Here is a 15484-nt window from a genome sequence, read left to right as displayed (position 1 = left end):
TTCTGAATTCTGAGTTTTTTTTTTTTTTTTTTTTTTGAGACAGGATCTTGCTATGTCTCCCAGGCTGGAGTTCAGTGGTGCAATCATGGCTCACTGCAGGCTTGCACTCCAGGGCTCAAGTAATCTTCTCATCTCAGCTTCCTGAGTAGCTGGGACTACAGGTATGCATAACCACACCTGGGTAATTTTTGCATTTTTTTGTAGAAATGATCTCAGCCAGGCGCGGTGGCTCACATCTGTAATCCCGGCACTTTGGGAGGCCGAGGGGGGTAGATCATGAGGTCAGGAGTTTGAGACCAGCCTGGCCAATATGGTGAAACGCTGTCTCTACTAAAAAGACAAAAAAGTAGCTGGCCATGGTGGCCCGCGCCTGTAGTCCCAGCTACTCAGAAGGCTGAGGCAGGAGAATCACTTGAATCTGGGAGGCGGAGGTTGTAGTGAGCCAAGATTGCGCCACTATACTCTGGACTGGGCAACAGAGCGAGAATCCATCTCAAAAAGAACCCAAAAACCAAAAAACAAAAATTAGCCAGGCATGTTGTGCTGGCAGGTGCCTGTAATTCCAACTACTCCAGAGGCTAAGGCAGGAAAACTGCTTGAACTCGGGAGGCGGAGGCTGCAGTGACCAAGATGGCGCCACTGCACTCCAGCCTGGGCAACAAGAGCAAAACTCAGTCTCAAAAAATAATAATTAATAAATAAATAAGAAGAAACGGGGTCTCACTATATGGTCCAGGATAGTCTTGAACTTCTGGCCTCAAGTGGTCCTCCTGCCTCAGCCTCCCAAATAGCTGAGGTTACAGGCATGGGCCACTGTGCCTGGCTACTTGGGCTCTTAACACTTCCAAAGCCTCTCCCAGCCACCCTCTTGCCCGGTCCTCACAAAAGCCTGTGGGAGGGCCAGAAGCTCATCTTTTAAGATGAGTTTAATAGATGCGAGGGGACTGAGGAGCCGGATGCAGTGGCTCACATCTGTAATCCCAACACGTTGAGGGACTGGACACGGTAGTTCAATCTGCCTGGGCAACATAGCAAGACCCCACCTCCACAAAAAAACACGTTAGCTTGGCATAGTGGCACACACCTACAGGCCCAGCTACTCAAGAAGCTGAGATGGAAGAATCACTTAGGTCCTGGATTCAAGGCTGTAGTGAGCTATGATTGTGCCACTGTACTCCAGCCTGGGCAACAGAGTGAGACCCTGTCTCCTCAGAACAAAACAAAACAGAGCAGAGAGGGGATTGAGCTGCAGTGGAAACCCAGAGCAAGATGGGCCCTAGACCACTGAATCCCATCTCTGCCAGTGACCAGCATGTGGTCCTGGGCAAGTCACTTTCCCTCTCTGTGCCTCAGTCTCCTCATCTATAAAATGAACGCAGTAGTAACAGGATCAACCTTATGGGCCTGACAGGGTAACTGAACCAGCTATTACACAAAAACCTTGGCCTGGGGCCTGCACACAGTGAGCTCTGGGTGAGTGGTGGCTGCTGCTCCAGGGAGCTGAAGCCCAGAGAAGGGCATGATGGCTGGAGGTCACAGCGTAGCCCTGAGACCTATTTCTAGTTGTCCGGGATGTAGAACAGGCCTGAAATGACAAAGGCCGGGCAGGTGTCCAAGTCATTCCTACAGAAAGAAGCTAGAGGAGCTGCAATTTCCGATCCTGGTCCAGGACTCTGCAGCAACAGCACCCCATTCCCGGCAGATGCCCTCTGTTCTGTCCCCTGCTGGCTGCTTGAAGGAGGCCAGGAAAGGAGGCCTCCAGGGATGAGGAAGGAAGGCCCTTTTGAATTGGGAGATTGCAGCCAGGGAACTACTGTTTGGTGAATACCTACTGCATGCCAAACTCACCCACCTTCACCCCAATCCTATCCCCATTTTACAAGGAAACTGGAGCTCAGAGCAGAAGTAACACATTCAGGGTCATGCAAAGCCAGTGTGGGCAGAGCTGGGCTGGGAGCCCCGGAGGTTTGGCTGAGGGGCCAGTATAGCCCAGAGTCTCCCAGGGGTGCCAGGGTTTCACCAGCAGGAACTCCATGCGGGGCAGAGAGCCCAGCGCCCCGTGCCTGCTGGTCTCGGAAATGACTATGGTGCCTCCTCCCTGCCGGAAGGGAAGAGGGCCCTCCCTGGCTCTGTCCTCTGCCTGGGCCCAAGCCCAGCTCGGCACGGACCCCTTGGCAGTGTACGAGGCAGGCCAGGAAAAACAAGGATCAGAAAGGAAACCGGGCAGGGCCTCTCCCTCCCTCCACTGCCACTGCCTATTTCTGCCCCTGAGGATCTCCTAGGACAGCCTGGAGCGGGCCCATGAGGCTCCTCTCACAGCCTCTCTGGGCACCAGACCTTCCTCATCCATAAAGTGGAGACAGTAACCCCTTAGGATCAGAATAAGGACTTTGCAGATGGGAAAACAAGATTCAAGCCCAGTTCTCACATTTACTGGCTATGTGAGCCAAGACAAGTTATTTAAACATGGTCCCCAGTTTGGGGCTAGGTCACCCAGTAAGCCCCTATCCTAATCAACACTCCATTCATTTGCTCACTCACTCATTCATTCATCCTGCTTAGGCACTAGAGCCTGGTGCAGAGATCAAGGCCACAGACATAGATGGGCTCATTCACATCTCTGTGTTCCCGCAGCAGCAGAGGGTCAGGCACACACTAAATGCCTAATAAATGCTTGTTGGATGAACAAATAAATCCAAGGGTCCAACAAGTGAAAAGGGAGGGAGATGAATGAGTAAATGGCTGAATATATACAGGGAGTGGCACCTGCCCTCAAACGCCAACCCGACCCACTGTCCAGGAAGGCCTTCGTCCTGGCTGGGGTGAGGAAGCAGGTTGCTACAGGTGAGGGCTCCTCTCTCAAATGAGCTCCCATCTGGGCCAGCTCCGCTCCACCTGCGGGGATGCCTCATCTCTACCACATCCTCCACCTGGGGAGGCTACCAGTCCCCATCAAGAAGTCACAATCCAGGCGGATTTCTGGATCCTCTGGGGTTCATGAACAACTCTATGGATTTCATCCCTCCCACCCCTCCATGATTCCCCAGTTCCCTTCTGCCCCATTCTCCATGGAATCCCTTTCCCATTCACTCCTCTCCCCTGACGCCTGCTACATCAAAAGAAGGCACAGGCTGGGTGCGGTGGCTCACGTCTGTAATCCCAGCACTTTGGGAGGCTGAGATGGGCAGATCACCTGAAGTCAGGAGTTCAGGACCAGCCTGGCCAACATGGTGAAACCCTGTCTTTACTGTCTTTCCTAAAAATACAAAAATTAGCCCGCACACGCCTATAATCCCAGCTCTCGGGAAGCTGAGGCAGGAGAATCGCTAGAACTCAGGAGGCAGAGGTTGCAGTGAGCTGAGTTCACGCCACTGCACTCCAGCCTGGGCAACAGAGCAGGTCTTTGTCTCAAAAAACAACAACAAAAATCACAACTCCAGGCTGCCATACTGGGAGGCAAGAGTCTTGTGGCCTGGGCTTGTCCCTGCTCCTCGGTGAGCCTCAGTGGTCCTGGGCCCCCTCAGCCCTCACAAGTGATTTACAGAATCTACTAGCACATTCCCCAGTGCTCACCAAGCACTTTTCATCCCACTGGGAAACACTTTGATTATTATTCCTATTCTGAGGCTGAGAGAGGAAAGGTCACTTCCCAAGGTCACACAGCTAGGAAGGCTGTAGAACCCAGGTTCAAAATCGAGTGGGGTCAACTCTAAAGTCTCGCTCTTAGACCGATCCTGCCGTATAGGCTCAACTCGTGAAAACACATTACTTTAATATCAACAATAAAAGTATTAATAATAAGCTCCAACAGTGGGCTTACTGTGCCAGGCGCTTGAAGGGCCCCGTGTGTCTGTCTCATTTGATCCTCCCAGCTACCCTCAAGGTAGGGAGGGGGGCTGAGATACCAAGGGAGGCGCGGCAGCTGCGGCTTCCGGAAACCAGGGCAAATCCCCAAAGCACAAACAAATTCACTCAGCCATGAGGTCACTGTTTACAGCGCTCGGGCCTGGTTCTTGCCAAGTGCAACCAGCAGCCTCCAGCCTCTGCTCCTGGGCATCAGGCCCCTCAGCTCCTGGGGCTCTGTCATCCTGATCCTCAGGGAAAGGGATGGGAGCTCTCACGAAAGAGCAGTCCCTGGCCGGGCATAGTGGCTGACACCTGCAATTCCAATACTTTGGGAGATCAAGGTAGGGGACTGCTTGAGGCCAGGAGTTCAAGACCAGCTTGAGCAAAATAGGGAGATTCCCCCATCTCTATAAAAAATACAAAAATTAGCAGGGCATGATGGCATGTACCTGTAGTACCAGCTACTTGGGAAGCTGAGGCAGGAGGATCCCTTGAGCCCAGGAGGTCAAGGCTGCAGTGAGCTGTGATTGGCTGCTGCACGGCAGCAGGGTGACAAAGCGAAACTGTGTCTCAAAAAAGAAACAAGCAAACAAACAAGGCTGGGTGTGGTGGCTCATGCCTGTAAATCTGACACTCTGGGAGGCCAAGGCCAGCGGATCACTTGAGGTCAGGAGTTCAAGACCAGACTGGTCAACATGGTGAAACCCCATCTCTACTTAAAAAATTACAAAAATTAGCTGGGCATGGTAGCACACCTGTAATCTCAGCTACTCAGGAGGCTGAAGCAGGAGAATCCCTTGAACCCAGGAGGTGGAGGTTGCAGTGAGCCGAGATAACACCACTGCACTCCAGCCTGGCTAACAGAGGGAGACTTTATCTAAAAAAAAAAAAAAAAAAAAGGGGCACCCTCCTGGCCAGCATTCCGGCCTCCTACAAACCCCAGGAGGGGTGGGAATGTCACCCCTATTCTACAGATGAGGAAACTGAGGCTCAAAGAAGGGAAGTAACCTGTACAGGTCACCTAGGAATTAAACCCAAAGCCAGAACATTATCTCCAGCAACATCTAAGGAAGGGAGCGTGCTCCTGGTGTGTCCTTGGCTTCCCACAGGAGTCACTTTAGACAAGAATTGAGATCCCAGATTCCCTGGATCTGACCCCCTCATATCTGGTCTCAGGTCCTGAGGTGTCCTGGAAATCTGCATTGTGAACAAGCCTTCCTGGTGATTTTTATTCACCTTGTGAGGCTGAGATCCTGGCTTACCCTCCCCTACCCTTGCCCCAGACTACCAGTCTACTACTGGCAACCAGTCCTACTAGTCTGCTACTACTAGTCCTACAGAGCTATTGCTTAGAAGAACTTATACTTACCGTGTAAGTTCTTCTGAGCAATAGAAAATCACAACCGGCCCAGTGGCTCACACCTGTAATCCCAGCACTTTGGGAGGCCAAGGCGGGTGGATCACCTGAGGTCAGGAGTTTCAGACTAGCCTGGCCAACATGGAGAAACTATCTCTACTAAAAATACAAAATTAGCCGGATGTGGTGGCAGGTGCCTGTAATCTCAGCTACTTGGGAAGCTGAGGCAGGAAAATTGCTGGAGCCCGGGAGGGAGAGGTTGCAGTGAGCCAAGATCACACCACTGCACTCCAGCCTGGGTGACAGAGTGCTTCTTTTTTAATCTCAAAAGAAAAAAAAAGAAAACCACAATCAATACACGTTTATTTGTCAGACCTAGAGTTTAATACTCTCTTCACTTGAACACTTGAATTATTTCATTTTATCCTTACAAAAATCTCTAGAGGGAGGGACTCATTTTACCTCCATATTCCACATGAGGAAACAAGCTCCGAGATGTAAAGACACTTACCCAAGATCACACAGCAAACAAGTGGCACAGCAGCTCTCCATCCCTGACCTTGCCATCCTCATGCTGGGCAAAGGCCCCACTGAGGTTCTGCAGGTCATATCAATTGTGAGGACCATCAGAGAGGGAGAGCCTGGGGCCTGTGGTTTCATTCATGAACCCTCCCCAATACCCCTCTGCTCAATAAAACCACTGGAGCTCAAAAGCCTTGAATATTCAGCTGATCTAAAGCCACATTTAATAAGGGGAAAATGAGGCACCAAGAGGTAGGGGCCAGTCAGGGCATGGGCCAAGGAGCTGGCAGAGCAAGTTAGGGGAGACCCGGGGTACCCTCCAAGGCCAGCTTCCACCCCTCTCCACTCACAAGCCCTCTAAGACAAAGCAAGGGAAGTTAGCATTCTGATAACCTCCCAAAAGCCCCGGAATGGTCCCAGCGCATGGGGCTCGGGGTGGTGGCCAGGGGTGTGCGTCCAGCTCAGGACCCAGGCCGGGAGATGAGCTCAGCTCTCCAGCTGCAGGGTGGGGAGAGGAGGGAGCGAAGGGACAAGGTGGATGCTGATTGGCTAATTCAAATCCCAACACAAGGGGCCCCTCCTCTGCCCAGACTCGGCATAGCCACACGCGCTCCCCACACCCTGCCCCCACACACCCTCCCCGCTGCCGCTGCTCTGGCCCCGCCCACGGAGGCACCGCAGCCCGCATCTCCGGGTCCCAGCCTCTCCTCCGCCCCTTCCTCATCTTTCTGAAGTCTGACATTTTTTTGGGTCCCTCCCAGAAATCTTCCACTACGTAGGCCCAAACGTCTGAGCTTCTCCAGCTATCCCCTCCCCACCTCTCCCCTCCCTACTGCCTTTCCCCACCCCCCACCCCACTCCTCCCAATCCAGTGATTGGAATCTGAATAAGCCGGGGATCTGCCCTGTCAAGTAGAGGTACGCTTTGAACTTAAGAGACTAACTCATGCTTTTTCTCTTTTTTCTTTTTTTAAGAGACAAGGTCTCGCTCTATTGCCCAGGCTGGAGTGCAGTGGTGCAATCACAGCTCACTGAACTCCTGGCCTTGGTCATGCTGGGACTCTAGGCACTTACCACCACACCCTGCTTTTTTTTTTTTTTTTTTGAGACAGAGTTTAACTTTGTCACCCAGGCTGGACTACAATGGCATGATCTCTGCTCCCTGCAACCTCGGCCTCCCAGGTTCGAGCAATTCATCTGCCTCAGCCTCCTGAGTAGCTGGGACTACAGGTGCGTGCCACCACACCCAACTAATTTTGTATTTTTAGTGGAGATGGGGTTTCACCATGTTGGCCAGGCTGGTCTTGAACTGCTGACCTCAGGTGATCTGCCCACCTTGGCCTCCTGAAGTGCTGGGGTTACGGGTGTGAGCCACTGTGCCTGGCCCACATTATTTCATTTAATCCTCATAGAACCCTGTGAGATAGAGATTACAAACCCATTTTACAGATGAGGACACTGAAACAGGTGATTTTGTTTGAAATCATGAAATTCAGATATATTGGAGCCAAGATTTAAACCAGGCTTGACCAACTCCAGGCCTTCACTCCTTTCCATTAGCACAATTAAGAAACCTCTGCCTGGCACAGTGGCTCATGCCTGTAATCCCAGCACTTTGGGAGGCCAAGGCAGGAGTATCACTTGAGCCCAGGAGTTTGAGACCAGCCTGGGCAAACATAATGAAACCCCATCTCTACAAAAAATAGAAAAATTACCCAGGCATGGTGGTGTGCGCCTGTAGTCCTAGCTACTCAGGAGGCTGAGGTGGGGGATCCCTTGAGCCCAGAAGGTGGAGGCCTCAGTGAGCTAAGGTTACATCACTGCCTGATGCCTAGACAACAGAGCCAGACCTTTTCTCTAAAAAAACAAGAAGAAGCCGGGCGCGGTGGCTCACGCTTGTAATCCCAGCACTTTGGGAGGCCGAGGCGGGTGGATCACGAGGTCAAGAGATCGAGACCTTCCTGGTCAACATGGTGAAACCCCGTCTCTACTAAAAATACAAAAAATTAGCTGGGCATGGTGGCGCGTGCCTGTAATCCCAGCTACTCAGGAGGCTGAGGCAGGAGAATTGCCTGAACCCGGGAGGCGGAGGTTGTGGTGAGCCGAGATTGCGCCATTGCACTCCAGCCTGGGTAACAAGAGCGAAACTCCGTCTCCAAAAAAAAAAAAACAAGAAGAAAAAGAAACCTTCATGAACAATGCAGGGACACATTGGAGTCCAGTACCAGGTGTGTGGTTGATACTCAATAAACAGTAGCTGCTCAGCCAGGCAAGGTGGCTCACACCTGTAATCCCAGCACTTTGGAAGGCTGAGGCAGGTGGATCATCTGAGGTCAGGAGTTCAAGACCAGCCAACATGGTGAAACCCATCTCTCTTAAAAATACAAAAATTAGCCGGGCGTGGGGGCAGGCACCTATAATCCCAGCTACTCAGGAGGCTGAGGCAGGAGAATCGCTTGAACCCGGGAGGCAGAGGTTGCAGTGAGCCAAGATCACACACTGCATTCTAGCCCAGGCAACAAGAGAGAAACTCCATCTCAGAAAACAAAAACAGTAGCTGCTGCTAGATGGAAGGATTCATATTATGATATCACTTTGGGGTACCCTTGATAGAAGGCCTGTGAGTTCACCAGGAATTCCTGTTTAGATGAGGAAACTGAGGCCCATAGAGGTGGTAGAACTTGGCCACGGACACACGGAAGTGAGATGCAAGGCCAACCTGGGCCCCATTAGACTGTGGTTCCATCACAGCAACAAGGGCACCCAAGAGGGTTGGGGGAGACCCCCGGGCTGACCTTGACATCCTGCTCCAGACCGCGGATAAGCTCGCCGTCCACCTGGCCAGTCTGGGCAGCACGCAGACTGCGGCGCTCGGCTTTGCGCAGCCGGTACTGCAGGATGCGGCAGGTCTTGCTGGCCTGGTCCAGCTGCTGCCGCAGCTCCTGCAGCTGATACACGTCCTCCTCCATATAGACGTCCCGCATCTCCAGCATCTCAGCCCGCAGCTCCTCAATCTCGTCCTGCAGAGGGAAGAAAGGGTCAAGTCACTGGGTTCACAGTAGCAGCTAGGAAGCCTGAGTGCCAGCCACCCAGTGCTGAACAAGGCACCACGGAGGACCTGGATATGGGAGGCTGAAGGGCAGACCTCCAAAGATGTCCGTGTCCACAGTCCCAGAATCTGTGCATGTCATCTTACATGGCAAAAGGGACTTGGCAAATATGAGTAAATTAAGGATCCCAAGACAGGGAAACAGAAGCAGAGGCTGGAGATGCTTTGATGATGGAGGAGGGGCTGCTGCTAGAAGGCAAGGAAAATAATTCTCCCCTGGAGCCTTCCCGAGGAATGCAGCCCTGCCCCAACCTTGATTTCTAGGCTTCTGACCTCTAGGATCAGAGGATAATAACCGAGTGTTCTTTTAAGCCGCTAAATTTGTAGTGATTTGTTACAGAAGCAACAGGAAACTAACACACTGGGGAAGCAGGAGAGGCCATTTAAGAAATATGGATGAGCATCAACTATGTATGTACTAGGCCCTGTGCTAAGCGCAGGGGCAGGGAGGGACAGTGGGTCCAGCCCCTTCATTGTATTCTGTATGGAGCCCCAAGCTTCATGGGGAAGATACACAGTAAACCAGCAAATAATAACAACAAAAAACACCAGCTAGGCGTGGTGGCCCACACCTGTAATCCTGGCATTTTGGGAGGCCGTGGCAGGTATATCATTTGAGGTCAGGAGTTCAAGACCAGCCTGGCCAACATGGTGAAACCCTGTCTGTACTAAAAATACAAAAAAGAAAAGAAAAAAAAAAGAGCCAGGTGTGGTGGTGCACACCTGTCATTCCAGCTACTCGGGAGGATGAGGCATGAGAATCACTTGAACACAGGAGGCAGCGGTTGCAATGAGCCCAGACTGCACCATTGTATTCCAGCCTGGGTGACAGAGTAAGACCCTGTCTCCAAGAAAAAAACAAACAAACAAACAAAAACTCAGATACTTTAAGTGCTATAAAAACAAAACCAAAACCAAATCAAACAACGTGAATAATATGATAGAGTGATGGTGGAGGCTGCTATGTTAGGGGACATGATCAGGGAGGCTGTCTCTACAAAAGAGACATTTGAGCTGAGACAAGAAGGAACAGCCATGCAGAAAAAGCCAGGGAGAGGTCATTCCAAGCAGAGGGAACAGTGTGTGCCAAGGCTCAGAGGCAGGAAAGAGCTTGGCATGTCAAGGTACAAGGAGGCCAGGGCAGCTACTGGGTTAATTTGAGGCTGAGGATACTGACAGGAGTCAGCCACCCAGGGCTGTAAAGGGCGAAGTAGAATTTGGGTTCGGCGTTTGTTTTGAGACAGGGTCTCACTCTGTTACCCGGGCTAGAGCGCAGTGGCACGTTCTTAGCTCACTGCAACCTCTGCCTCCCAGGCTCAAGCCACCCTCCCACCTTAGCCTCTCAAGTCATTGGGACCACAGGTGTACAACCCCATGTCCGGCCAATTTTTGTTTGTTTGTTTTTGTAGAGATAGGGTTTTGCCATGTTGCCCAGGCTGGTCACAAACTCCTGAGCTCAAGCAATCTGCCCGCCTCAGCCTCCCAAAGCGCTGGGATTACAGGCATAAACACCATGCCCAGCCTGGGTTTGGGTTTTAAGCAGAGAGGGTAACGGTATGACCTCACTTCCTCAAGGCGGCTTCTGCTACTGCTGTCATCAGCTTCCAGCTGTTCCTCACTTCTCCTTTGTAATCATTATTAGCAAATCTGCAGTTCTATGTTTAATAGTTTGTCTCCTAGTCAAACCATGAGTGCCTAGAGGCCACCCCACCTGTATTAACAGGCCGTAGGCTCCCAACAAATATTAACAGAATGGATGCATGTATGTTCAGTTTGGTTCAAAAACAACAAAAAAGACAAACCAATGTGCAATAATCATTAGATGCTAAGCGTAAGGGGCAAGGGAAGTAGAATTACGCAGAAGAAATGCATGATTGTTATGTCTCGTACAAATGTGAAAACCCAGTCACAAATGGGAATGATAATACCTACTCTAAGTGTGACCGAATGATTTAAATAAGACTGTATATTAAGAAGGGAAAACTGGCCAGGTATGGTGGCTCACGCCTATAATCCCAGCACTTTGGGAGGCCAAAATGGGCAGATCACCTGAGAAGAGGAGTTCAAGACCAGCCTGGCCAACATGATGAAACCCTGTCTCTACTAAAAATACAAAAATTAGCCAGGCATAGTGTGGCGCACGCCTGTAATTCTAGCTACTTGGGAGGCTGAAGCAGGAGAATCGTTTGAACCTGGGAAGCGGAGGTTGCAGTGAGCTGAGATTGCACCACTGCATTCCCAGAGCAAGACTCTATCTGTAAATAAATAAATAAATAAATAAAGCTGGGAGTGATGGCTCACGCCTATAATCCCAGCACTTTGGAAGGCTAAGGCGGGTGGATCACAAGGTCAAGAGATCGAGGCCATCCTGGCCAAAATGGTGAAACCTGTCTCTACTAAAAATAGAAAAATTAGCTGGGTGTGGTGGCATGCACCTGTAGTCCCAGCTCCTCGGGAGACTGAGGAAAGAGAATTGCTTGAATCCGGGAGGTGGAGGTTGCAGTGAGCCGAGATCGTACCACTTCACTCCAAACTGGCAGCAGAGTGAGACTCTGTCTCAAAAAAAAACAAAAAACAAAACCAAAACAAAACGAAACATAAAGAGAAACTGAGTCACCAGGGATGAATGACCTGCTAAAGGCATCCCTGAGGAGCCAGAGGAAGCAGAGGATGGCGCTGATGGAAGCAGGGATGGGGGGGTTTAAGGGGCAAAAAGGCCTCTGCAGGCCGGAGAGGGCAGATCTGGAGAGCTAGATTCCTCAGCCTTCCCTACCCCCTTTCCCCAAGGAAAGCGGAAAGGAAGGGATTGGGAAGTGGGTCTCGTATTCCTCCCTCCTCATGCTGCCCCACTGCAAGGAGGGAGTGTCTACTCTGCCCCCATTAGAGAGACCACCTCTGGCTTCTATCCGAGCACCCCTCACCACACCCCTGCTGGGGCTAGCAGGAAGGCCGATCTGGCCTTGAGCCTGGGAAAGGAACAAATATGGGGGTCTCTGTCTTCACTCCTGCCTGCCCAGAGGTGAGGACAGGTCTGCTCTTCCAATGGTCAGCGTGGTAGGATGGCTCCCTGTGGGGAAGGGGGTATGACTGGGGTTGCCAGTGCCCCCTGAGGCTGGATGGACTTAATTCAGGGTCAGGGTTAGGAAGCCCTACCCTCCAGGCCCATTCTCAGCATCGTGAAGCTCAGGAGGTTTTCTAGCCCATGGGTTTGACTCCTGGGGTTGCAGAGGAACAGTCATTTTGCCAGCCCCCCCACCCCCACCTCCATCCTCATAGACACACAGAGTCACCACCCCACCAGCACACCACGGGGACAGAACCAGAGTGGAGAGGAGGAAGTGGAACAGTCAATGATCACACCAGTTAAAGAAATGAGGAAGTGAGGGATCCATGCGCTGTTTCAGGCAGCCTAAGAGGGAAGCATGAAGGAAAGAGCACTCAGGAAGTGCAAACCAGTTTGCTAAATCCAGGCTAGGCCAGCATCCAGATGATCTGTGTTCAAATCCTAGTCATGCTGGTTACCAGCACCTCACTTATTCTCTCTAGAAAGTTAAAATGACAGGATATGGTGATAGAAAGGATATGAGGGTCTAAGTAGACTCCAAGCTCAGGATGAACCAAGGGGAATGCACACAAGCTTACAATGCTGGGCTACATTACAGATGCATGACATTTAGTTCATGGGAGGTGACATCTTTCATATAAGATCACACCCAGAGCACGAGAGTCATTTTTGGAAATAATTTTTTTTCACTTTTAAGGAACTGATTTTCTTATTTATAAAACAGGCTGGGTACAGTGACTTACACCAGTAATCCTAGCACTTTGGGAGGCTGAGATAGGAGGATCACTTGAGGTCAAAAGTTTGAGACCAGCCTGGGTAACATAGTGAGACTTCATCTCTGTTTTTAAAAATTAATAAATAAAGCACTGGCCGGGCACAGTGGCTCACTCCTGTAACCCCAGCACTTTGAGAGGTTGAGGCAGGAGGATCACTTGAGCCCAGGAGTTCAAGACCAGCCTGGGCAACATAGTAAAACCTCATCTCTACAAATAATAATAAATAAATTAGACTGGCCGGGTGGGTGCACCTATGGCCCCAGATACTTGGGAGGCTGGGATGGGAGGATTGTTTGAGCCCAGGAGGTTGAGGTTACATTGAAATATGATTGCAACACTGCACTCCAGCCTGGGCAACAGAACGAAAACCTGCCTTTAAAAAACAAAAAATGTAAAACGTGATCATAGAGACAGTTTTGAAAATAGAGAAAACAGGCCAGGCACGGTGGCTCATGTCTGTAATCCCAGCACTTTGGGAGGCCAAGATGGGCAGATCACCTGAGGTCGTAACTTCAAGACCACCCTGACCAACATGGATAAACCCCATCTCTACTAAAAATACAAAATTAGCTGGGTGTGATGGTGCATGCCTATAATCCCAGCTACTCGGGAGGCTGAGGCAGGAGAATCGCTTGAACCCGGGAGGTGGAGGTTGTAGTGAGCCAGTATTGTACCACTGCACTCCAGCCTGGGCAACAAGAGCGAAACTCCATCACAAAAATAAAGAAAGAAAGAAAATAGAGAAAACAGGCCAGGCGCAGTGGCTCACACCTGTAATCCCAATACTCTGGGAGGCCAAGGGTGGTGGATCATTTGTGGTCAGGAGTTTGAGACCAGCCTGGACAACTTGGTGAAACCCTGTCTCTAGTAAAAATACAGAATTAGCCAGGTGTGGTGGCAGGTGCCTGTAATCCCAGCTACTGAGGCAGGAAAATTGCTTGAACCCAGGAAACGGAGGTTGCAGTGAGCTGAGATCACACCACTGCACTCCACCCGGGGCAACAGAGCAAGATTCCATCTCAAAAAAAGAAAAGAAAATATAATCCATGCATAATTCCAATACCTTACCTGAATACAGTGGTTCTCAAAGTGCAGGTTCTAGACCAGTAGCATCAACATCACCGGTGAATTTGTGAGAAATTCTCATGTCCCAACCCAGACTTGGTGAACCAGAAACTCCTACGGTGAGCCCTCAAGGGGTTCTGATGTGGGGCATTTTCTTCTAGTTTCTTTACCCTATAAAAGGGCAAGAGTTAAGTTCCCAGGCCAGGGCCTGACACAGAGCAGCATCTCTGTAAGCATCCCTTGAATAAGTGAATGAATGAATGACAGTTCTCACATGAGCAGCTGTCTCCCCAGGGCCTGCCCTTCACCACAGTCAATCTGTGACAGCGCAAAATGTTGCATTCACACCAGTTCCGTCTCTCCAGGGGGGCCTAGGCCTCCCGGGGGGCTAGTCCCAGCTGCAGGCAGAATGCCCGTCAGCCCCTGCTGGCATGGCCCCACGTGAGAGGGTGAGTTGACAAAGGCAGGCTTGTGGCCCTGTGCTGGGTCTGCAGGGACGTGGGCGGGAGAGGCTGGCGAATGCAGGGCTTACGCAGGGGCACTGAACTTTTGGGGCCCAGGCGGGGCTAGGAGAGGGGCTGCTGGGGCTTGGAGAGGGGACCCAGAGGGCAGGCTCCAGCGGTTCACAGTCCTCAGGGTGCCTAAGAATGCTCTGGGGTTCATGCAGTCTGGCCCCCATCCCAGGAGAGTTCCAGTGACAGATCCAACTGAAGGAGCTGGGGGTGGGGGGCCCTGGGGGCGGGAGTGAGGAGCACAAGCTTCCCAGCTCCTTCACAGACAGCTCAGTGCTTCTGAAGAGACTCTCCCAGCTAGCTCCCAGACCCTTTCATTGTGTGGAAGGGGTGCAGGAGAGGCCCAGCTCCGCTGGACTCAGTGGGCCTTGTGGCTATAGAACCAGGTTGCAGACATGGTGAAACCCTGTCTCTATTAAAACTACAAAAATTAGCCAATGGGGTGGCTCACGCCTGTAATCCCAGCTACTTGGGAGGCTGAAGCAAGAGAATTGCTTGAACTGGAAGGCAGAGGTGCAGTGAGCTGAGACAGCGCCATTGCACTCCGGCTTGGGCCACAGAGTGAGCCCCTGTCTCAAAAAAAAAGAAAAAAAAAAAAAGAAATCCCCCTAACACCAGCAGGAAAACCCTAAGCCTCATCCTCTGCCAGACAACAAAATGGCAAAAGGGCATAGTGCCTGGTAGTGCCCACCTCAGAGCCTTGGGGCCCCTGACCCTCAGGCCTACCACAGCCTGGCCACCGCTTTCAAGTTGACCTCTTCTTCTTAAAGGCTACTCTTGAAGCTAACCTAGATTTTTTAACCTGGACTGGAAACAGGGGATAGGCCCATGGGGGAAGGTGGGAGAGCAGGGCACCCACGCTGCTACCAGGATAGGCAGTGCTTCCCTTTCTAGAGAATGCTTTTTTGCTCTGATTACACAGTTAATAGCTGCTTATTGGAGAAAATCTGAAGAAGGCAGATGGCTTTCTATCTCTTCCACCATTTCTCACCAGCTTCTGCATCAGGTCCAAGTCCCCTTACCTGGCCTTGAGCCAGCCTGGGTCTCCTCCCTTCTCCCACCTTACCCCCGCCCTCCAGAATCCAGATAGGCAGTGACTTTAAAAATGGCTACCATTGGCCGGGCGTGGTGGCTCATGCCTGTAATCCCAGCACTGTGGGAGGCTGAGGCAGGCAGATCAGCTGAGGTTGGCAGTTCGAGACCAGACTGACCAACATGGAGAAACACCATCTCT

General features: G+C 51.4%; 1 protein-coding gene across 2 annotated transcripts in view; it reads right to left on the bottom strand.

Moving 5' to 3' along the window:
- The window catches only part of SOGA1 (suppressor of glucose, autophagy associated 1), a 91037-nt gene that overhangs the window by 56492 nt on the left and 19061 nt on the right, over positions 1–15484 (bottom strand). For both annotated transcript variants that reach the window (XM_017512448.2, XM_017512457.2), the window contains exon 2: positions 8520–8744. In XM_017512448.2, coding sequence (XP_017367937.1) covers positions 8520–8744 — 225 coding nt within the window. The remainder of the gene's footprint in view (positions 1–8519; positions 8745–15484) is intronic.

The sequence above is a fragment of the Cebus imitator genome, unplaced genomic scaffold, assembly GCF_001604975.1.
Source record: "Cebus imitator isolate Cc_AM_T3 unplaced genomic scaffold, Cebus_imitator-1.0 Scaffold18, whole genome shotgun sequence".
In the NCBI taxonomy this organism is placed as follows: Eukaryota; Metazoa; Chordata; class Mammalia; order Primates; family Cebidae; genus Cebus; species Cebus imitator.
The sequence above is the reverse complement of the archived record's forward strand: the minus strand, read 5'-3'. Positions and strand labels throughout refer to the sequence as shown.